Raw genomic sequence first — 24,606 nt, forward strand, 5'->3', positions numbered from 1 at the left:
CTTTCTGTGCTTCAGTTTCCTTTCAGTAACGTAAGAACAGTATCACTTCATATAAAGCCACTGAAAGTATTTTGAAAATTAATTAGTAGTTGTGAAGAACTGTGTAACTTCGGTAATAAACACTTATGAGAACAGAAGCCAAGAGGGAAACTAACAGTACTGTCTTCAAAGCAGGGTTTTAACAGAGTATAATGAATGCAGAGCAAAGAAAATAATGAGGTGAAAACAAAATAGTGAGTAGCTGCTGATTAAGAGTAGTGCCACCCTTGTGTGGAATTAGCTGGGATTCAGGAGGGTAAATATTACGTGCAGTTATAGACGTTATCATACACATACATGCAAGATGGAACAGATGCAATTTTCCTAGGCAGTCTTAATTTCAGCATTTCCAGTTTTCTGGAAGTTTGACTTTGTGTTTTTTCACCATGGTGTTTTTTGTTTTGTTTTGTTTTTCAGTTTTATTGTGCATATTATTTTGTGCCTGTCAGTGACAAACATTACACAGAAGCAGGTAAATTGACATATTGAATTTGCCTTTTCAGTTAGAAAATGTGTTTATATCCAAATCAATAAATCGGTACCCAATTCTTGTTGAGTATTTATTCACTGCCAAAAATATAGCATGGTTGTTGCCTTTGCTCAGGTTATTCTTTCCTATTATGATTTTATATGCTATTACTACAGCTTATATAGAAAAATAAGATTGCTGAAATTCAGAGTTAATGGGTATTAATGCAGATTGCACATTCAAAAGCACAGTCTAATTTCTTTATCTTCCTTTTCAAAAATAGGCACTACTGTCTCATACTGCACTCTGTTAGAAAGCCTATAAAAGCCTGAGGTTTTATATGTGAAATTATTTGTACAGACATTTCATCTTGATTTAAAAAAATATTTTAAAATAAAACATCACCTCTTTAAGAACATTATTTGATAATTCAGCTGCCATAGTATGCTGGTTTTGGCTGGGATACAGTTAATTTTCTTCACAGTAGCTGGTACGGGGCTCTGTTTTGGATTTGTGCTGAAAACAGTGCTGGTAACACAGGGATGTTTTCGTGACTGCTGAGCAGCGCTTACACAGAGCCAAGGCCTTTTCTGCTTCTCCCACCACCCCACCAGTGAGGAGGCTGCAGGGGGGCACAAGAATTTGGGAGGGGACACAGCTGGGACAGCTGGCCCCAACTGACCAAAGGGATGTTCCAGACCATGTGACGTCATGCTCGGCATATAAATCTGGGGGAAGGAGAAGGAAGGGGGATGTTCGGAGTGATGGCGTTTGTCTTCCCAAGTCACCATTAACACGTGATGGAGCCCTCCTTTCCTGGAGATGGCTGAACACCTGCCTGCCGATGGAACGTATGAATGAATCCCTTGGTTTGCTTTGCTTGTGTGTGTGGCTTTTGCTTTCCCTATAAAACTGTCTTTATCTCAGCCCCTGAGTTTCCTCACTTTTACCCTTCTGATTCTCTCCCCCATGCCACTGTGAGGGAGTGACCGAGTGGCTGCGTGGTGCTTAGTTGCCAGCTGCGGTTAAACCACGAAACATAGTTTGAATACCAATAGCACTTTTTCTAGCAAAAAGGCAGTTCTTGGCTTTATGTAATCAGTTACAACTTTTGCTAAACATTATATGGACTATTACAGAGTCTGTAAATTTCTCTTGGTGACATATTACTTTAATAAGTATATTCTATATTATAGATAGCCTTAGCAGTAGCTTTTGGTATTCCACATTTTCTCTACTTTAGAAAGGAGTTATATTTATTTTTCTGACTCTGGTCGTTTCTGGTTTTGTAGTCATAGGAATCTAGGCTTCTAGTCCTATAACTGACATTTAAAGGCATGATTCCCAACAGTATGTTCTTTGCCAATCTGTCATAGTGTGGAAAGCCATCTATCACTATATCCTTCTTGTCTTTGGGAAATGATACCAGCTGAATTGCATTGTATAAAATGTAATTCTTTTTGTTGTCTTAAAGAATTAACATTTTCACAGTCTTGCTTCAGATGTAGATGCAGTTGTGTCAGTCAAATATCTATTGTATTGGTATCATTGTTTGTTTTAGAAAGGGAATAGCTATAGTTATATAGCAGCTACAGAATCTGTAGATAAGTATAGTGTTGTTTAATTCAGTGTGCTCTTCCAGCTTCAGCTATAGCACTTGGGGACACTGTTCTCCAGCTGTTTACGACTGCCCAGCAAGTGGAAGTTACTTGTTTCACAATTCAGCCAAGAGTGCAGAAATGCAAGTTCTCACTGTTCTGCTACACTAGAGTCAGCAATGGCTTCAAAACATTTAATCAGCAATTAGGTTAAATTTGCAAGTTCTGCACTTAAGTGGATCAAGTTGAATTCCACTGGCTGTACAGTGAAGAATTATCTTCTGTCAGGAATATAGTAAAGCATCGAGGGATAAAAAGTCTTGCATTTCTATCAGTGTGCAAAAATGACCTTGTCTCTTACGTATTGAGAGGTTTCATTGTTTTTCCTGTAAGAATACAGCTGAAGCCTTATTATGCCACTTTTCTATGCTTATAATTTATTTAACATTGAATCATTTTGCTTGCTTGTTTCATCCACACTTTCCTATTTCTATTCAGATAAATTAAAACAAACAAAAATAACCCTCAGATTTTTTAAGTTCTTCTTTTCACCATCAACATACTTTTAGGAGTGATGAGCGACTATTAATAAAAATCCGTTTTTCTTTCTTCCTAGAGGATATTTTCCTATTTTAATTGCTGGAAAAAGCAAAAACAGTTGAGTCAAGACATAACAATGACATAACATTTTTCCTAACATTTCACTACATAAAAGTAATAGATTGCTTTACCAAATGTTATATGTATTTTTAGAGATAGTTAACTAATTGTTTTACTTAGCAGTTGTAATTCAAGATCTAGCTTCACCTCTACAGTAAAGGAATACTTATGATCTACATTTGGACCCTTGCACTAGGTGCATCCAAGGAATAATGTATGCAGTTCACCATCAGGCTGAATAGTTAAATACCTCAATCCTAGGTGAAGCTTTGCCTATAAATCCCCCCATCTAGCTCCTGTCCAAGATCATCAGGCGAGCTGGGGACAATGGGACAGCACTCATTATTTTTAGGTATTAGGTCAGCTACTGTGTTCTTTTTAGCTTATTCTGGATAAGGTTATTTTCTAAAGTGAATATATATATATGTATTATTGATTGTAGGATGGAATGGGGAATTTGAGAGTCACTAAAAAAGGAATACGACTTGAAGGAATATCTGAATTTCTACTTCCACTATATGTGAAAGAAATCCATTCCCGAAAGGTAGGTGTTTTTCATCATTTTTTTTTTTAATTTACAGCTAATATAAATTAACCTCTTCAGTCTCAAACTACAAAGTTTAATTCTTACACCTTCTAAATTAGCAATCAGTAGAGGTTTGCTTTGAGAATACCTTAACAGTGAAATCTTCCTTCATGTCAAAAATGATTTATTTATTTTTTTTTTTTCTGAAACCTTATTTGTCTCTTAAAAGAAATGTCTTATCCTAAAGAAAGGAGATTCAAAGCATGTATGTTTTATACTTCAAATGACCTCAGCACTGGGAATGGAACATTTGACTCCTCATTTGATGTGAACTCCAGAAAAACAAGATTGGCGATATGTGCAAAATGCACTGAAATAAGGAATGGTTTTGTATATGCTTCAGTTCTTTCTGGTATTAGCTAGTGTGATTTCTTTTTTCCTTCCTTCCTTCCTTCCTTCCTTCCTTCCTTTCTTTTTTTTTCTTTTCTTTTTTTTTCTCATTATGCTAAACTGCATAATGTCTCTAGGATTTAATTTTTCAAAGCAAACCATTTTTAATGTTGCTTGAATGTAATTGTTTTTATCATATAGCAATCAGTTGTTACAAAGGAAGAAAGAAAATCAAGATATTATGTAGTCAGAAATTCAGTGTAGCTCATTTTAACTCATTCATTTTGATTCAATCATGCTATTTGTATTAACGTCAATTAATTAAAAAAGAATATATAATGCTGGAAATCTCTTAAGTTCTTTTTACCATGCAAGTGATAACCTATGGTCAGAGAGGACAGTTACAATGCTTTTCAGTCAATCATCTGCAAAGAATTTTAATATGCATACTGCAAAAGTTGACAGGAGTAAAAAGTGTATTTACCCTAAATTCCTTTGTGTTGTGTACCCTAAATTCTTTCTGTTGAAGTCTTCTGTGTATATATAAAAAAAAAGCCTCAAGTACATTCATAAATGAGATCATAACAGCTTCCTGTTTCTCTTAATTAGTTTACTCTTGTGTTAAATAAATATGTGAAGTAGTCTCTTTGTCCTCTTTTTTGCTAAAAATAAGATCTTTCCATATTTAACAGAGTAGCAATATTGTCCTAGGTAATGAAAAATTATATAATATTTAAGTAACTGTATATTCCCCAACAATGTTGAATTTTGATCGCTTCAGTAAACAAATATTCTTTTACTTTTCAACTCGTCATACATACAATTTGTTACAAAATCTTGTTCATAATGTTTATTTTATAATAGTAGCTAAAAAATATTAATACCTAAGATAAATCTGTAATCAAACATTTGGTAGTGACTTATTTCTAAATAAATGCAAATATCATAGCTTTGATATGGATCAGAATTTTGAGGGGGACACACACACACACAATGGAACAGTCAACGCATAAGTACATAAATGACCATTTAAGTGCCAAACACTGCTACCAAGAGTAAATCAATAGCGCTAGATTCTGCCTTCTAAAATTGGAAAAGCATCCACAAAAGGGCATTTTGGCTGTGGGTTTATTTTTTCCTATATCACCTTGCCATGGAAAGTCGTGAGAACCTCTAAAGTAGTTTCTGTAATCTTCTATTTTCTTTACAATTTTGAAAGTCTAACATTCATTAAATTAACTAGAACACTTTGTCTTTTATCTATATCTAAATATTTTAAGGGTTCTGTTAGACCTTAATATCTAGTACAACAAATCCATTTAAAATCATGCCTAAAGCATGAACCACTTTAGTATGAATATTCCAATATGTAAACTTTATGAAACTGGTGTAAAATTTCCAGGCTGTATAACCTTTCAGGGAGCATACGTCTTCTTAGAAGTTGCAGAACGTTAGTCATGGTCTGTGCATTTTTCCCAGTTGCTTTATGATTTGGGATATTTTTCTTGCATCGGGCTTCATATTGCAGAACATTGGTTCTATCAAAGTAAACACGGAAACTTTTGTTTCAAGTCAGAGTAATGAGAGATTAAAGTAGGGTCTTAATTTCACTCAGAGCTGCTAACAAATTTCAGGAAAAAAATGCACACAAATCTGACTACTGTAAAGGAACAGGATGCAAAGTCTACCAGTAGCCTGACACAAGGTCACATTAGTCCTGTGAGGCTCATGATAAACAGGTAGGCCTGTCCATAAGTGCCCTCAAACCAGCAGAAGAAAAGAGAGTTGATAATTAACTGGACAAAGCATTTCAACTAAAATATTTCTGGTGTTGCAGGTCTACTTATATCTATTAACATTAAAACACTTGTTACCTAGATAAAAAAGCAGTATGTATATAGCCTTGGTTCTCATCTTGCAGCGCTTGTGAACTAGGTTCACGTTCCAGTCTTTTGCCAACTTGCTCAGTAGTTGTTGTCTAAAGTTTCAGTAAGTTGTGGTGTATGCAAATGTGAAAGTCACGAGGGAATGATGAAAAAACCCTCTGGAGCTATATTAAGCTTTACGGTAGGGATTGGTGATGTCTCTGCATGGTGTTTCCCCAGGTGTGTGGCACCTGCAAGTGACATTAGCTGTTTTGTCACTTACAGAATTGACCTCGGTGCTGTAGAAATCCAGGAGTAAGCCAGATTTTCTGAGCTCTCATTATAGTCAGTAGAGACCTAGTCAATACAGACAGTGGATTCTGAAGAGCTATCCTGCTCACCAGCCATTAGTGTTTACTTTGGGTGATAGAGAGGGGAAAGATTTTCTCAGCCTTTTCCATGGAAGCAGTAATGATTTAAGTTTGATGTATATGGGAGTTAAAATGTACTGTGGAATCAAAAACTCATTTGAAGCCGATGTCTTTGCAGTTTTTTTACATGCATACGTTGCTTATTTATTTTCTAAAAAGATAGTTTGCTCTTTAAGCACATTTACTTATTCCCCCTCTAAAAGAACACAGACTTTAAAGTGACATCGTTCAATTAACTCTTGAGGTGACTTGTAACATATTCAATAATAACTTTGTGGAACAGGTGTATTTCCTCTGCACTGGCGACATGGTTTGTAGAATGGCCCTTGGGGGACCTCCATGTAGGGTGCTCAGCCCTGAAGGTCAGGGCATCACTGCTTTCCCATTACTCTGCACAAAGCAGAGTTAGGTGGGAAGACCAATGCTATTAGCAGCAGGGTACAGCAGCAGGTGTGCTATACTATGGCTAAGAGGCATGAGTGGAATTCTTGCACAATGCTGGAGCTATGTCTTAGCTAGATCTGGAGCTGATAAAACGTGCTTATTGATAGTGCAGGGTTCATCTCTGATTCTGATACTGAACTACTTCTGATAAGAGTCCCGAGCAGTCTGTTGAGTAGCTAGGCTGAACTGAGCTCTCCGCTGCTGGAATTTAAATGTGAAGAGTGGCTAGGTTTGCTAGTGTAAAGTTCCCATATGCTTACAGATGCTGAAATCACCACTTTTGCCTGCAGCATACCTGGATCCCCAAATTAGATCTTTTATGCAGGGTTAAATGCAGACCTTAAACTGCCTTTACCAGAAGGGATGTACTGAACTTTGTATATAGGTTGAAAAATTGCTATTTATCTTGTGATTGCTTTATTAAACCCCTGAATATTAAAAGAAAATGCTAAAATACTTTGCATTAAGTCAGTTGGAGACCAAGTATGCAAGAATTCTTAAAAAAAACCCCAAAACTTCCAGTGATATTTTCTCCTGCAAGTATACAATTTCCTATTAAAAAGTAGCAATTAAAAATCCAGGTCTTGGGTAAAATGAATATTCATTCCCGTTTTGTCCATAGAAGTTGTGTAAATGAGAAGGCTGCTCAGAGGGTGCTGTTTCCCTAACCTTGCTCCTCTTGCTTTGCTCTTTTTACTCTATTCAGTTAGTGGTGTCCACAGAAGTGTGGGTTCCTACCCAAAATCTCATGTTTACATGAAAAAGATACTTCTGTGTTTTCATCAATGACTTAACTGCATATCAGAACTTGAACTGATACATCAGAACCCGAGAAGATGAAGGGTTATTTGATCCTGAACTGATAACTTTATATCTCTAAAACAGGTTATACATACTCAATGAGTTGAATTCTACTGAGATATTAATTTCACTATGGCTGGTCTAGTTGTATACTTTTTATAAAATTACTAACCTGAAACCAGTAAGTTTAATCTAGATAATGTCATGTTTTCCATGTTTATATAATTTACATCGATATGATGCAAAGAAACAGTGCAAACTACTTTCTTTGTAGTGTGTCATTAATGAGATGTGTGAAATCAAATAACACATAATGCAATAACCTGAATTATTACAATTATTTCAGTTCTTCTGAGTTAAATTTCTTTATCATCTTACTACTGCATCCATACTGCATGCATTTGTGAAGGGAAACAATCAAGGTAGAGTTTTATTAGTTTGTTATATAACAATAAAAGCATTTCATGGTGTTTCCTTGAGAATGTATTCTTGATTTTATTGATCTTTTTCATTTGCACATACAGTACTTAAGCGTTGAAGAAAATCAAGTTTTCTCTTTGTTAAATTGTTTCCATTGTAGATAAAATAAGTAACTCATTGTCCCTTAAACTAGGGTGGGATTGCTTTGTTTTTTTCTGTACAAGTAACAAGATTAAAAATGTATTTTCTGAGCTTAGAGAGAATGTGTTTTCCAGAGATATCCTTAGAGAATACAGAATTTAATGATTTAGTTAAAAGTCATTAGAAAAAGGTCTAGAAAACAAGAAACACTGAATACATATAAACTTCTAACTTAACATAGGGAACTGAAAACTCTCTGTATATCTTATATTTTTAAAGGTGTGATTGTATGAGAACTAAGAAATTGTAGGTAGGTTTCAAAGCAGAACTTCTTTCAGGTATTTGATCTCTCTAGACTCACTCTGGAGACTGAGTACCCTTATAAATATTTAGGGAGCTTTATTTTACTTTGTTTTATTTCCAAACATGAATCCGTCTTGGAAAAAGCAATTCTACAGTATATTTCTTTCTTCACTGTCTCTCTAAGTGTGTATAATCATCAACAGAGAATGAACCTTTGTCAATTCCAGCCAGAACATTGCACATATTTGGGTTTGTGTTTGGGTCTTAGATGCCTTTGTGAGAAGCCCAAATACTTTTTCTGAGAGAATGCCTTTGTTGAGCTTCTCTTTCCAGTAAGGTTATAAAGAAGCAGCATAGGAGATCACATCTAGGAAGACATTCATAATCTCTTGTAAGGTTCTGCAAGTAAGTTGTATTTATTGATTTTGGAGTTGGGAAGGAGGAACCTGTTCCACCACCCTCCCCTGAGACATATTCTTCTAAAAATTCAAGGCCAAGTTGTTTGCTATATCCACTCTCTTTTCTGCTCTGTAAGATACCCCATTGCCATGCAGTAAAACTAGTTCGAGTCCTGCAGTCCTACCATTACTGAGGTACAGAGGTATCACAGAAACTCCAATTAGGAGATGTCATTGCTCACCATTTTTGTACTATCGAAAAAATCACAAAGGCACCTAAAAATCTGCCATCTTTATTGCTCTAGTGTGAAGTGCAATGCTTGTTTCTTCAGCTACATGTCACAGTCCTCTCAGATAAAATCTGAAATGCTCCCCAGTTCATTTTTCTGGTACCTACTTTTCAGCCTTGCCCTTGGGATCATTCACCTGTCACTGAGAATAAAGTCATTATTATGGCATAAAGGACTCCTTAAGTCATTTTGGCTTTTAACATGATGTAGTTCCAATGTACTGAAAACCCAGTGTCACTTTATTGGCTATGAACAAGATATAAGGTTTTCTTAATCGCAAGCTTTGCCAAGGGACGAGTCACTCTTATATTTGTTGGTGGTCTCTGAAGGGACTGCCACTCTGAAATTGAGTTGGCTGTGCTCACTCTTCACTGACAGCTGATAAGAACTTTCATGATTCATGATTTTGTCCTTGATTTGCTATACTTCACTGAAACCTGTCTGGGGGTCATCCAATTGAACAACTCTATCTTTTGAACACATCATTTTTTCATGTCAACCTGTACTCCTCTTATTATTACTGTGACTTTTTGTTCAGTCAAGGAGGATCTCTGCTTTTTATACTGAAAATTCTGAATTAATATTACCCAAGCCTTTTGCTTTGGTTGATTACAGCTCATGAATAAAGTCATGAGTGGCCTATATCCACCCAATTTTATACCAGCCTGAGGAACTGAATTTGATTTGGGAACATTTCTTCAGAAGGATGTGGGAAAGTTAATGAAGTAGCAACTGTTTTTCTGGGGTTTGTTGTTGTTGTTTTTGGTAGCAATTACATTTTCAGTTTTCCAAGTACTTCCTTCATGTAATAAATCTGTGTTCCACTGGGGCAAATTTCAATAAAACTATGTGATATTTCAGTTTGATGTTCATCATGTCTTGTGTTTGATTGTAATACTCATTCAAAGTGAATTTGGTTTGAGCTGTTTTAACTGTATGGGCATCTTAAGCTGAGGAATCACATTCTTGTCCCTGAACAACTTTAAAATAATTTAGTTGCAATTTACAGAGGCTAAGCAATTACTTAAAGAAAACCTGTATATTTAAAATGAAGAAAAATTGTTATTAATATTTCCCTAGAAAAGCTGATCCAAAGCAGGAATGTAAAGGCAGATGACCGGCAGGAGACTTGAAAAGAAGAAAAATCTATGTCTTCCTTTATCTCTTCATGCAGCAACTTACTTATGTTTCTTTATGGAGAACAACATTTATCTTTTGCATCCCATTTTATAAACTTATGGTAGACCTTAATTTTTGCTCCTCTGTAGAAAACTTAGAACTGTGGATGCACAGAAAAAAAACGGGGTGGAAAAATGGGAGGCAATGAGGGTGGAGGAAATAGCTATGTAAGCCATTAAGCACAAAGTACATAAAATACTTTTATCTTTCCAAAATACTGATAGTCTGTATAGCTCTGGCTTGAGGGCTGCTGAGATAATTTGAAATGTATTTCTTACAAGTTAGGCTGTGCAATGCCCTTACTTGTAGGACTTTGGTAGGCAAAGGCAAATTTTCCCCCAAAACATTGTAAACAGTGTGTTTGTTAAGTTAGGAGGAGATCTACTTCATATCCAAAGACTCAGTGTATTAACAGCAGAGAATATTCGTGTAATAAAATTATACATCTAATGCTGTTGGGATTGAGTTTTCTCAACCTGCTGCATGTGAGCAGAATGGATTTCTGAGGGAAAAGCCTTCAGCAAGGCTTTTAACCTAGTCTCCCATCACATACTCTTAGACAAACTGATGATGTACACTCTAAAAGGACAGTGAGGTAGGCCTGAAAACCAGCTAAACTGCTGGCCTTACAGAGTTGTGACCAGTGGCATGAAGCTCAGCTGGAGGTTAGTCACTGGTGTTCTACTCATGGGGTCAGCACTGAGGCCAACATTGTTTAATTTCTTCATTAATGACCTGGACCTGCACAGTGCACTCTCAGCAAGTTTGCGTATAATGCAAAACTAGGAGGAGGAATGTACAAACAAGTAATTTCTAGAAGCAAAAGAGAACAAAAAAAAAAAAAAAAAAAAAAAAAAAAAAAAAAAAAAAAAAAAAAAAAAAAAAAAAAAAGAAATAATCAGTTTTAAGTGTTCAGAGCTTTAATTATTTTCAACTCATTAATAATAATGCAGTTTTTTCTTTTCCTGTTTCATATCAGACAAATCTCAAAAGTACCAGGGGTAATGATCAAATCAGAAGTTCAGATAACTCTTTGAAAATTGAATATAAGAAAGATTCTCAAGGAATTAATTCTGAAACAGAAATTTGTGTCCTAAAGTTTGAATGTGTAATTTCCAGAAGTTGACTTACAAAATTAGTTTTACCCATTAAGTATAGAAAAAATTATTTCTTATCTTGAAATGAAACAGAATTATTACAGTCCTCTTTTAATTGGTCAGCTTTTCTTTCAGTATACTTTGTGTCTTGTATGATATTTCTCACCTTATATAATTTAACTACAAATGTTTTTTAAAGTAGATAAACCATTCATAATTTGCTAAAATAAATACCAATAAAATACAAACCCAAAATCTATTTGTTACTCTAAAGGAGATGTGAGAGGTCAACTAGAAGTTCTGAAGCAATTTTCTTTTAATGACATCATCAGTAAAGTTATAGAAGCCTACTTCCAGAATTTGATGAGACAGTTTAGAAAAAACAATTCTTATATTTATGCAATTTATCAGACCTGTATTGTATTAGACTGAGGATTGTGGGGGGTTTTTTCCCTCCCTATTATTGTTCTCAGCGTTTCTGTATTCTATCAGGAAGAAAAAAATTCTAAGCCAGGAAAGAAAATTTCATTCTAACTGTTGAGAAATGCCATGTTTTTTGGGACACGGCACACAATTTGCTGTCTTACATGATAATATAGAAAATTAATGAATATTCTGAAGTTTAAAATGAAAAAAATAAGAATGAATCTTACCTTTACTATCTGGAGTGTAATTCACGGGATAAGATATAATGTAATCATCACATCTGTTTTGACAGTCCCTGATTAGGATACCATTGCTTTCTTAAAGGGACAAATTGTTTGTTCCTTCGCAGCTTCTGATAGCTGATTACCACAAGCAAATATCGTAAGGATTGCATTTATAATACTGTCCATTTCCTGTTTGAAGTGAGCTTTTTATTTTCTTGCTATTCAGTAAGAACCAAATTGGATTTCACTGCTGCATAATCAACAACATTTGGTTTTCATTTTTTTTGCATATGAACACACATATACAACTTGCATATTGATGCACAACACTTTAAAATTACTGGTCAGTGTTAAGAATTGGAGCCTTTTATTCCAGACAGCAAGCATGCTTTTTGAGTTTATACTATACAGCCTTTGTTGTCATAAGAAATATATCATGCTATAAGAAACAACTTGTCACCAGCAATGAAATTTTCTGCTTTGCAAATGCTTTTACAGAGTATTTTTTGTTTATTTTTTTACTATTCCCTGAAGGAATTTCCCATCCATCTAGTACTGTGACTTAAACCTCAGTCTCCTTTGTGTAGTTTTGAAATCCCTCCCTCAATGACTTTAAAATTTTATTTATTTTTTTTTTTTTGTGCTGTGAGATCAATTTCTCAGGAAACCTGCTGAACTTCCATCAGTTTTAGGAAGCAATGTGGCTGCAACATTACCTGTAATGAGGAATTATCAAGTTAAAATAAGGTAGAGAAGGTACATAGATACAAGAAGGGCTACAAGCATTTTAATAAAGTAGTACGAATTACTAAAATGTTTGTAGGCACAACAAGTAATATATTTTAGAATAAAAACTATCCTTTTACTTTTTCCTTTTTTAGGCAGTGCAAGAAACACATCAGTTGTATTTTTTGCTTATAGATCTTCAATATGTGGTTAATTCAATCCCTCTTTAAAAACAGGTGGAGTAATAATTCTCTTTAGATGCAAAATAAATAAGGACCACATTTCATTGTCTTATGGATTATGCTCTTGAATCTTTGCTAACATTGTTACTCCAAAGCAGTTTCAAATTTATTATTTGAAGACATAAAATGGAAGCATTGATTATTCCATAACAAGGACCATGTTTTGACAGTGGCCTGCATCCAAGAGTGATAAATAATACTAACATTAGTTGAAAGCCTTGCTGACTTGAAGAGCATCCTCATGAAATAGTTGCACAAAGCCAAGTGTATGATCAGTCACTTCCTTTGAACTCATTTTATTAAAAGATATTAAAATTTCAAATAAAAAAAAAATACCTGAAAATTGTAAATTCTCATCTTTAACAAGTAACCTGAAAAAACTTCTACAGCAAAAATAAAAAAATAGATCAGAGTTCAACCAAATTGATGTATTCTATACTTTCTTCCTGTTTCTAACTTTGGATCTAATTATGCTGTCCTTTCTCAAGTGTAATTTCCTGTGGGGTTTGTAGATAAACATTAAAATTTTCCATGTTCCAATTTTCCGTGGAACATTTCTATGAAATGTGAAACATTATTATCCCATTAAGAATCTTCTCCCTTTATGTGAAGCTAAGGAAATGAGAAACTGACAGAAGACAGTAAAAGTTTATTTTTCAAATCTCTAGGTTTTTTATATGAACATACTCTGCAGATTTGCAGGTGACCAAAAAAGTTCAATCATAGCCATTTGTTACATCATAAGATATTATGAAAAGCTCTTTCAAAAAAGCTTTATGGTCTGCTTGAAAGTTTCCAGAACTTTATGTAAGGATTTTTCCAACTAAATTCTAGTTAATATCTTTATGGGTTACCTCCTCTTGTCAAATAAATACATGATGTAAATTTGAATCAAAGACCCACTGTCTCTTGTCTTGAAAAAAATAGTTCCTAAATTTTTTAAGTGGTGACCAAGTTGATTTCTCTTTTTTTCTGTTGTTGTTTTTGTATCTCCTCTTTGTTATAGCTATGCAATGCCACTTACTTAACATCTTGGGTAAACAGCATTCTATGCAATCCTTTTGGTATTAACCTTGGGTCTACTTCTGCTCTAGAAATGTGAGCATAGTGTTGTCTATGTTGCATTTTAAAATTCAGCTATAGCAGCAATATGCACTGTAGCCTGTAGAAATGTGAACTGTTTCTAGTAAGTTAGACTTTAAAAGCTCAGTGTTGATCAGACTGCTGATTTGCTATGAGGTAGTTTTTTGTTTTAAAAAAGCTTAGAATTAAACTTCAAGAAAAATTTTAAGGTGGTAACTGTGTAAGTTTTTCAAGGAGAAATCTCCAAGCTATATCTCAAATTAAAAAAGAAAACCTTAAAACAGTAAACTAGTGCATTGCTGGGCGATGTATTATTTGTGTCTCATAGATGCAAATTAAGCATAAGATTTTTATTTTTTTTTTTTTTTTTAATTCAGTTAGAAATAAACACTGGCCAGAACTTCAGACTCTAGAAGTTGGAATTCATGGGTGGGATTGGGATAAAGAAAACTTGCAAGGAAAGCAGAAGTCTTTTAAAGGAAGCAGCTGAACAAGTTAGCATCCTGTACTGGAACTGGTAATTATGGTTTCAGCATTATGATTTTACAACAACAGCTGGGGATTTACAGTGATGTTGGTTCTTGGGCTTCAGCCAGAGGCTCATTTGTATCTTTAGCTGAATTCAAATCAGTTGTTCTGCAAAGAAAGTAACTATAGTTCACAAAGTTTGTTAATTTAGGGTGCCAATCTGTCATGCACAATTCTCCAACAGCTACTACAGTATATACTTTTGCTAAAGTCTTTGCAAGTATAAGTGGTAGTTGCCATAACATGGGTGTAGGTTGTTGGTGGTGAATTTTCTTTTGGTTTGGAGCCTAAATAATTTTTAAAAATACAAAGTTATTGTATGCAATTCTTATTAGTGAAAGTGAAATCTGTGTTGATACTAAACTTGGCACTCGAGTGGTGATTTGCATGAAAGATCCCATAATCATTATTAGTAGAAAGGAAAATTGGAGTTTACACTAAGAGTATAGAATGACTAGAAAGATAATTTTTTTTTTCTCTTGCTAGACCAATATATAAATACAAGATTTGGGCAAAGTTTATTGTTGTCTCTGAGTTTCTTCATTGGTATCCCCCAGATCAGAATCTTCCTATAAATCTGTGGTCTCTCTTTCTGAGTAAACTAAGTAACTGCAAAATCACAGAAGGAAAATGCTTCATACTTGTGTTGTTATTTTAATAAAGTGTAGGCATTTTGGAATGTCAATTAACTCTCCCGACAAGCTGAGCCAAAACGCCAGCACAGAAAATGCAGAAAGTGGATCAGCTTTTTACAGGAGCAATTATTGTACATTCTACAAGCAGAAAACCTGTGTTTAAAAATATTTTAGTAAAAATATCATTATGACTATTTAGATCTGTGGTACTACATTGTGTTAAGATGCAGGTGCTACTTCTCTTACAAGATATACACCACTAGCATGCAGTAGATTTTTGAAACATTGTGGTTTATATTGAATAGTACATTAAATTTTTTGTGTAGATTTGCAGATATTTTAGCATGGATAAGGGCAATATAATTTTGTTCTTACAAAAGTGAGGAAAATTATATGTTAGCATATGAATTGGTAGAACTCCTATACTGCAGAGATAAGGTGCTGGGATTACCTGAAAGCAGGTGATGCAAGAATGAAGTGGTGCCTCTTTATCTTATATTAAATGGTGGTGATTGACTACTAGGGAAAAAATCAGGTAAGTATATGGAAAAGACAAGTATGTTGGGGTGCGGGGGGTGTGGAAATAGTTTTTATACTTAGGAGTGGCACTTACTGTTCCTTTTCATTTCCTCAAAGTTTTTCTCCCATTAGTTGAAAAATAATAGCTTGAAATGCTTCAGAAGTTTTCACACACAAAACACAGAAAACTGATATGCATATCTGAAATATTGTCAGTAGAGTTTGCAAGAGGCCACGTTTATATTCTCCCAATTGAAGACTACATTTTTTCTTAACTTCATACTTTGGTCTTAGCATTTTAAGGCATTTATCAATTTCTCTTCACAGAGTCAGAGAAGCATTAAGAAAAATGTTCTTAACTACAAATAGAGTTGGTGTTAGGATTTGTGTATTTCTGGCTATTTGTTCTGTACCTTTCTAAGGTTTTCAGTTGTTTATTGGTCTGGGGTTTTATCTGTGGATTTCAGCAATTTGGTGTAATTGCCAATCAAAATATTGGACAAGGCACCTGGTGAGCATGGCACAGATGCTTTATGTGTGAATTCAAATAGTATAAATCAGTATCTAATGAGGCATTCTACAAAGAACATTTTGCATGTGTGTGTTTCTGTAAAAGTAACAGGCATAAATCTGTTGTTGACCTTGAGTTTAGCACTCAGAATATGGTGTCTGTGTACATCCATATTACTTAATATCTCCACCCAGTTTTCACTTCAGGGACTGTCTATTTTGCATATGTTCCTGTCTCTTAGTGCAATGAAAACCAGGTGGGTACCAACCACCTTCTTATCTGCCATGTAGCTCAGTTTCAACGCAGGAACCATGTAAGGACATACAGACTACAGATACCTGGTGTGCATGGCAGTTGGGCCAGGATCGCAAGGTGTGCCACGTAACTGAAAAGGAGTTGCAGATGCATCCAACATCATATATCCTTGCTGCTAAATTCCCTTCCATTGAATAAACCAAGTTCAAACTTGGAACACAGCAAGTAGAGTAAATAAACATAAACCAAGCCTTAACTGTGGATGAGTCCAAGCTAGAATCTAACACATGCTTCAGCTTTAGACTGAAAAGACCCTCCTGCCCAGGCAAAAGAGTCCAAAGCCCTTCAGTTGTCCTAAACCAGTAATGAAATTATCCTTTATGAGGTGCTTAGAGACACTTGCTTCAGACCGTCTGAGATTACCAATTTCTTCTATGTGGATTTCTGTGTGAAATGATGAGATACATTTAATTGTACACTTGGGTCAAATTCCACTTCATGTACAGGAAGTTTGCTGCTGCATCACTTATCCCTTAAAGCAAACTACTCTTACATCAAATAGCTAAAAATATTAAGCATATGAATGCTTCCTTTAATTGTATGAAGGCCAATAGACACTTTTACCATTATTTTGATGATCTGCATATTTGTGATTTTTAATAGTTTTGCAATAGTAATTTAATAATAATTTCAAAATTAAACCAAACATTTGCATGACTTTTTCATATATTTATTTTTAATAGACCAACTTAGCATTTGTTCTTGAAGATATATTGCAGGTGAATGACTCACTTCCCAGTAGCTGGGCATAGTCTCTCAGAATTTCATCTTCATTTTGCAGTCCTTTTCAAATGTGATGCTAGCTCTTTGAAACAGAATCTCCTCTGATCCATATCATCACATTTAGCATTTCAGTTTCCATCTAGAGGGTGCTTTTGAAGTGCCTCTCCTGATCCTCTCCAAATATTATCCTTTGGTACACATTATAACATGGTCTTGCAGCATGCAAACCAGATTCCTTTTCTGCAAAACTAAGCTGAAACATGCTGAAGTATAACCTCAAAAAACACAAATAGTATTAAAGTTATGTCCTCAGCACCGCAAGTTTCATTGTAAAGGTCTGTTCTAATTGGATCATGTTGTAGGTATAACCAATTTCTCACTTCTGCTAATCAAGCTATTCCACTTCATTTGCTTCTCTTTCTTTAAAAAGAAGCCAAAGGCCTAGTAGTTTGTCAGCCCACCTGGAGGTTTAAACAGAAGGCTTAATTAATGTCTTCTGCTGTGATCTGGAAAATGCACTCTCTCACAGACACTTTGGATAGATCTCTATGATTAAAATAAAGTAAAACTGATAAATCTCTAAAGACTGAAATTTTCAAACCAGAAATGTAACTGAGAAATTATCCTGAGAGTAAACAAGAAGCCTTTTTTTTTTTGTTTGTTTGTTTTGACCTCTAGAAGTTCATTACTTTCTTAAAGCTCTTAACAATATCAGACTTTGAATATCTCTTCTTCTTGCTTGTAATCTTATTTTGCTTTCCTGTACAGGTAAGAAACTATTATAAGTTTCAGTGGGCAGGGAATCTCTATAGAATTAGAATCCATGGTTCTCTGTGTCCTGGTTTCAGCTGGGATAAACTGTCTTCCTAGTAGCTGGCACGGTGCTATGTTTTTAGTTCAGTATGAGAAGAATGTTGATAACACACTGATGTTTTCAGTTGTTGCTAAGTAATGTTTAGTCTAAAATCAAGGATTTTTTAGCTTCTGATGTCCAGCCAGCAAGAAGACTGGAGGGGCACAAGAAGTTGGGGGGGGACACAGCCAGGGTAGCTGACCCAAAGTGGCCAATGGGGTATTCCATACCATGGGACGTCCCATCTAGTATGTAAACTGGGAGGAATGGGGGCAGGGGGATCGCCACTCGGGGACTAACGGGGCATCAGTCAGCAGGTGGTGAACAATTGCATTGTGCATCATTTGCATATTCTAATCCTTTTAATATTATTAGTGTTACCATTATCATTATTAGTTTTTTCTTTTCTGTTCTATTAAACTGTTCTTATCTCAACCCACAAGTTTTACTTTTTTTCCCGAATTCCTTCCCCCATCCCACTGGGTGAAGGGGGAAGTGAGTGAGTGGCTGTATGGTGCTTAGTTGCTGGCTGGGGTTAAACCATGACACTCCATATGCATATAGTTTTTGACAAATTTTCACAGATACCTTTCCTTTGCAGTTCAGCTTTTCCTTGCTAAAGGAAAGTTTGGTTTCTTTTTTATTCAGCCTCTTTTGTATCCTCAGGTATCTAGTGTATGTTTAAGAAACACATTTTAGAAATTATTTTACAAATCACTCGAATGTCTCAGGATCATAATGTTTTGAGAAATAGATTTTTTTTTTATTTTCATTGTCCTCATGAGATAACCCTTTTGATTCATTTAATTTTTGGTGGGAAATCTGCTTTTTTGATGGACATAGTGGTTTTATTAGTGCAATTATTTTTTTTTTTACGTGGCTGCTCCTAAACGGTAGACCTTACATATGCTATATGTGCTGACTTACATGTGCTAGACCTCTAGCTTAGCAAGCTTTTATCAGTCTTCTTTCAGTATCTTAGAAGAATCTTTGCTAATTCAGTGTTTTACTTTTTTTTGTTTTTTTAACAAACAGAAATGCCATTCTAAACTGTGTGTGATTTTGTCATAAATTGTGAATAAAAACATGTGAATAAAAAGAAATCATTATTGTACAAAGCTGGGAAATTCAACAAGTATCTGCCTAACGTTTTGTATGTTTTGGTCTTCCGCCTTAAGGCAAGAATGAAGGGTAAATTTGGTAAGACACTTTGACGGTAAACAAATCTGCCTTATTTAGACTGAGATAAGCCTTTAAAGGTAAAAGATTACTCTGAAGAATATCTTGCCTCCCCCGGTGCCTTCATGTTTCATACTGCTTTTGATACCAGAAGGTACCATTTCTAGGAGTTATGTGAAAGCTTAGAATTTAGACTTATATTATCTTTATGCTATTTGCTTTTGTACTATGATGTGTACAAAGGTTAGGAGAAGCAGAACCAGGATCATCCTTTATTTCTAATGGTCAATAGTTTTTTCCAGTATTTCAGACAAGATGGCCTCTGCGCCACAATTTCTGATCTGCAAAACAGGGCTAATAGCACTTTGCTATCTCACAGAAGGTTATACAGCTAGATACCGTAACAGACCGTGTGTGCTGTTAGACAATGTAAACAAATAAGAACATTAGGGCATGGTGGTATTAATACAAAGTACAGAAATATTGTATTTGTATGGAGTATTTTATATCAAGCATACTGAGATCATCCATTAATGTTCAGTGCCCTCAGTTACTATTACGGTTATTGTTTCCTGTCTTGAAAAATCAAGTTTATAGGCATTATTCTAAGCTCATCCTTCTCTTATAATTTATTTCCTGTGTGTTTTGAGACTGATGAGCTATAAATTGCTCATGAGATGTGATGCTTTTTCTAATCAGAAGCTATAAAGAATAGAGCCTGGCATTATTTTATTGCTTTACTAAATAGTTTTGCTAATGAGGCTACCAATAGAATGTCCCCATTAAAAGATGAAACTGATAATGGTGTTACTCCTGATTGGGAAAGAAGGATAAGCAGTTTTATTATGAATTGTTTCTAGCAAATGTCTTCATCCTTTGAGATGCTTTGGGGGCAGGAGGACTAACACTAGAAATAGAGCATTTGAAAGTAAGCAGCAGCTCTGTCAAAGTAAGATAGAAAAATAAGAAGATTCAATTCATCCTGCTTGTCTCAAATGTTTCCTTCTGCGATAGTGCAAGTAAGCTCTGTCTCTCAGCAAATGTATTTATAGCATCATAATACCATATTTCTTACAAAAATGCATTAGAAATGCAACATCACATCCTATAACATTTTCACAGGCCTGATGTCTCCTACAGCTTCTTTTGCTTGCTCCCTTTCAAAAGTGAATAAAGTTTGATCATAAAAACAGTATGCAAAGTGTACCATGTTCTGAGCAACCAAAGGTGTCATTGACTTACTGGGGCCAGTCAACTTACGAGTTGCCTTCCCCTCTCGATGAAATGTTATTTTTTCTCTATCCTCCATGAGAATTAATCTTTATCGTCTGCAAGAATTAATCCAGAACTTTCTCACTCTCTGTGTGCATGTACTTCTGCGCATGTGTAAGAGGGAGAAAGTGATCCTCATCCCAGATGTAGAGCTGTGGGAAATTAATGTTCAAGTCTCTGATCTTAGTCAGGATGATTTGAGTCAAGAGGACTGTGGTCAGTAAGCTGATGTGTGTTTTTTTCTGGAAAGGATTTTTTTTTTCTGATTTTGATTTTAAAAATTCTTTATTTTTCAAAATTTCATCTGATTTTATGTAACAGGTCCTAACTAGTTTGTTTCCAGGCACCTCTTGAATTTCCACAATAAGTGAGGAGGCCCTACCTGGTTCTCATGCTTTTACAGAATGGCAAGAAATGAAAGGCACTTTCTAACTCTCTTAGAGTTGGACAAGTTGGAAATGCTGATTACAGAAAGTGTTAGAACTTTGACCAGTTGGCCTAGCAGTAAATGCACAGTGCCAGGCTCAGGAAGAAGTTCTATACAGTGAAAAAGTATTTGTTCTTTTGAGTCTTATTTTGCATTTTGGAATTGTAGAAGTTGGAAAATAGTGCTTTCTGATGTAGGTGCAAGTTTTGGTTTGAAAGATAAAGGACTGTGTTAGATGAGTTAGTCTCGGTTCCTCTCACCCTTTCCTGGAGGAAGTTACAGCTGTTTCTTGTCTGGCCTTTGGATCCACAATTACCTTGAGGCTGGCCATGTACTCCTGACTCTAAGAACCTGTGTCTACAATTTTAGATGTGGCTTTATGTTTAATGTGGACCACCAACATTGCAATTTTTTTTAATTGTTGGAAAATTTTCATGTTTTTTGAAAATGATCCAATTAGTACTGCAGGTATGCATCTTATTCCTTAGCTGGAGGAGGAGGCAGGGTCTGGGAAATTTTCCCTTCCATTATTATGCTCAACAAAAAGCATAATGTATTAGCATACAGGCCAATGTGACAGTAAAATAACACCCATGACATTTCAAGCAGATACAATGTTGGACACAAAACATCCAATAGAATTTGTATTTTAAAATGTGAAGGCTCATTCAGAGCCAGAAGATTCTTAAGTGTAATTCCCCAGTGTGCATACAGTGTAAGTGAAACACAGTGATCAGTCTAAATTTATTTATATATTGGTGAGTGACTTCTGTGGTTCAGGTTACGAAATTAAGTGGTTACTTGGCAGGAATCTGTAAAGATGAATTTTCCATAAAGGTTCATATCAGCAGTTGAGATATTTAATTACAATACCAGCATTTTGGTTTTTTTCATGAAAAATTAATTATTTGTGCCCCATGTCTTGTCTCTTGCAAGATCCACAGTACTGAGTGGTCACCTCAAACTTCAGGTATCTCTCACTCCTACTCTCCTCTTGTATAAATTTTACATTATTCTCAGAAACTCCTGCCTTTCATTCTTACAGGAAATTCTAGGCATCATTCGTAGTGATTTCCTTCCCTATCTACCCCTACACTGAAAAGGCAATTAAAAAAAAAAAAAAAAAAAAAAGGAAATTATGTGCCAACCTTGAGCTATTAGTTTTACACCAGCTGAAAGCCATTAATTGAATTGAAATAGCCCAGCAAATGGACCAAATATAAATAGTGTGATTTAGAAAAAGCATATCAAACCTGAGGTGTTACTATCAGTGGGACACATAAATACGTTGAAAACCTTGTCAAATAAAGACCTTGCTTTTTTCTGTATCAACTACATAAATTAGTGAATCATACTTTTGTTAAAACTCTGGGAGCTTGATTTGACTTGAACAAAGTAAGGATTCAGTTTGAAATATTTTCAGTTTATGTATTTAACATTGTTCAGTCCCAATACAAATCCTGACAGATCTAAATACTTTTAGATTAATAATTATCAGAGAAATACATTTATTGCTTGTAAATGTATCATGTTGCTAGTAAGATCAGCTAGATTATAACTTGTAAGGACTTGCAGAAGTTAACTATGCTTATGTTTGCATGCCCAGGTAGGAAGGAATTGGAAAAGATTCTTATTTAGTGTTTATCTTCAAAGAATTTGATATTTCTTGAGTCATATCTGATTTTCAGTTTGCAACTAAAACCAGTGAAATATTGGGGAAAAAAACCCCCAACCCCTGGTATTAGGGGAGGAATCTGGGCGGGAGGGCGGGGGGGGTGGAGATTGTTTGTGGGGTTTTTTTGCTTTTGGTAAGTAGTAGTATATACCTACAGCATTCTTTTTTTCAGTAGATTTGCTAACTCTGTAGTTTCTTATGGATTTTAGAATAAGGAGGCCTCTGTGGAGAAAGCAAGAAATAATGGATAAGGCTTAGATTTTCATTGAAATACAACTGCTGTTAAGTACTAAGGTTTTGAGCTAACTCCATAATATATTAGGTTTGCTTCCTCCTTTGTAAATGAAAATTAATAATTTTCCGTAGATGTAAGGTAGATGTAAGTGTAGGGTAAATTAATTTTTTTTTAGACTGAACTTAAAATACCAGATGAAAGATGCCAAAAAAAGTTAATTATTGTAATATTAACTGGCAATGCCTTTGAGCACAATAGTTACCATTGTAGTTAATGCTAATAACTAATTTGCTGTTCTAGTTTTCTTTCTTCAGAATTGTCCAATACAGAAACCTTGAGAGTGAATCACACAAGTTTCTACGATGTTTAATTATTATGCTTCTTCAGTCTTCCCAATTTCTGACACCTAATGACTGATTCAGAACCTGCAATATGAAGATTTAGATAGCTTGTTTTCTTTTTTTTTTTTAATATCTATTGTAGCAGTAGGTGTTCTGTTTCCTTGTGATAATCTCTAATCCTTTCTTAAACTATGTAGACTGCTGTGTATCCCTAGTAATTCTCTTAGGTCAATTATTTGTTTTGTAAAAAAACCTCAAACACTCCCCTTGCCCAACCCCCCCCAAAATCTTAATATTTTAAATTTGTTGACATTGTGCTTTATTAGCTATGTCTTGTTAGTGTATTAGAACAGAAGGGAAAGAGAGGCCCTAAGTTTCTTTCAATGTATTATGCATTATAGTCTTGATTCTGTTTCCACTTAAACCAACAACAAAACTCTCAACAGTCTATCTAATTTAGCTTCTGTCAGAAATAGGCACTTTCAAATCACTAGTTTAATTTTAAAATGTTTTTAATTAATATAATTATTTTAAAATCTTTAAAATGAGATTCCTATATAAACTGGGTTTTTATCAGAGCTTTGAAACAGTGCAACTAAAACAGAAGCCAAAGTATTAACTCTAAAATCTACAGACAGTAATACCAACACTTTAAATTGTCAGGTATTTTTTTCTGTTGATGGCTTATTTTGAATAAATGCTTCTGTTGAAGCATTTCATCTCCATCAGTGGAAATGAAAAAGTCAGCTATCAGTTAGCCAACAGCTCCAGTCTCCATTTTTTTGCCAACTTCTATAATGTAACTGATTTATTGATAAAAAACTTCATAAATTGAAAAACTGGAAGTCCACTGATACCCTAAAATACTTTGTATTCATCAGCCTAATAATTCAAAAGAGCAGTTGTTCTGATTTTAATTTATCTTTTCATATTTAATTCAACAAAGGTTATTCTTAATTATAAAATGTGCTGCAGTGAGATTTCACCTGCTGCACCGAAGTGCAATTGTAACCAGGAGCCTTTACCTAATAATATAGGTTTATCTGATTGTGCTGGGCTCTATCAAGTCCTTAGTAATTTAACATTGAATGTTATCTGAAACAATATCAATAGCAGCTAGCAGCTTTTAAATATTTACTGAACTATAGAAGCAGTGCACTTTAAACATGCTAGCCTTGTTGGGACACCATTTGTTCATCCTCTGCTTAAATCATAGACCAACTTTGATCTCAAGTACATTTAAGCTGATATTTTGCGAATGGTTGAAATATGTGTTCAAACCTGTCTCTGATTTGCATCACTTAAACCCACTGTCCCTGTTACCTCATTCAATTACTCTGCGTTTATGCAAATATACTTTTTTATAGCATAAGCAAATTTCAGAGACTCACTGTTTCCATAGCAGAGTGTACGCATTGCATACCTAGACTTTAGAGCTGCTTCTTGCATTATTTTTTTATTTGTATTTATGAAGGATGGGGGAGGCAATCAAAACAGCAGTTAAAATAAATTAGTCTTTTGTTAATATAGAAGCAATGCTTTGAAATATTTTGTGATGTTTCATAGCTGGCACAAATAGTAGTTTTAGTAGATAACTAGCTGATCATCATCTTATCTCTGGTTAGCTTAAATGCAATCAGA

At 34.8% G+C, this 24,606-nt stretch overlaps 1 protein-coding gene across 1 annotated transcript in view; it reads left to right on the forward strand.

Moving 5' to 3' along the window:
* The window catches only part of SGCZ (sarcoglycan zeta), a 240,196-nt gene that overhangs the window by 110,081 nt on the left and 105,509 nt on the right, over positions 1 to 24,606 (forward strand). Inside the window, exon 3 of the mRNA XM_049790941.1 lies at positions 3,209 to 3,310. Coding sequence (XP_049646898.1) covers positions 3,209 to 3,310 — 102 coding nt within the window. The remainder of the gene's footprint in view (positions 1 to 3,208; positions 3,311 to 24,606) is intronic.

Source organism: Accipiter gentilis, chromosome 3 (genome assembly GCF_929443795.1).
Source record: "Accipiter gentilis chromosome 3, bAccGen1.1, whole genome shotgun sequence".
NCBI classification, from domain to species: domain Eukaryota; kingdom Metazoa; phylum Chordata; class Aves; order Accipitriformes; family Accipitridae; genus Astur; species Astur gentilis.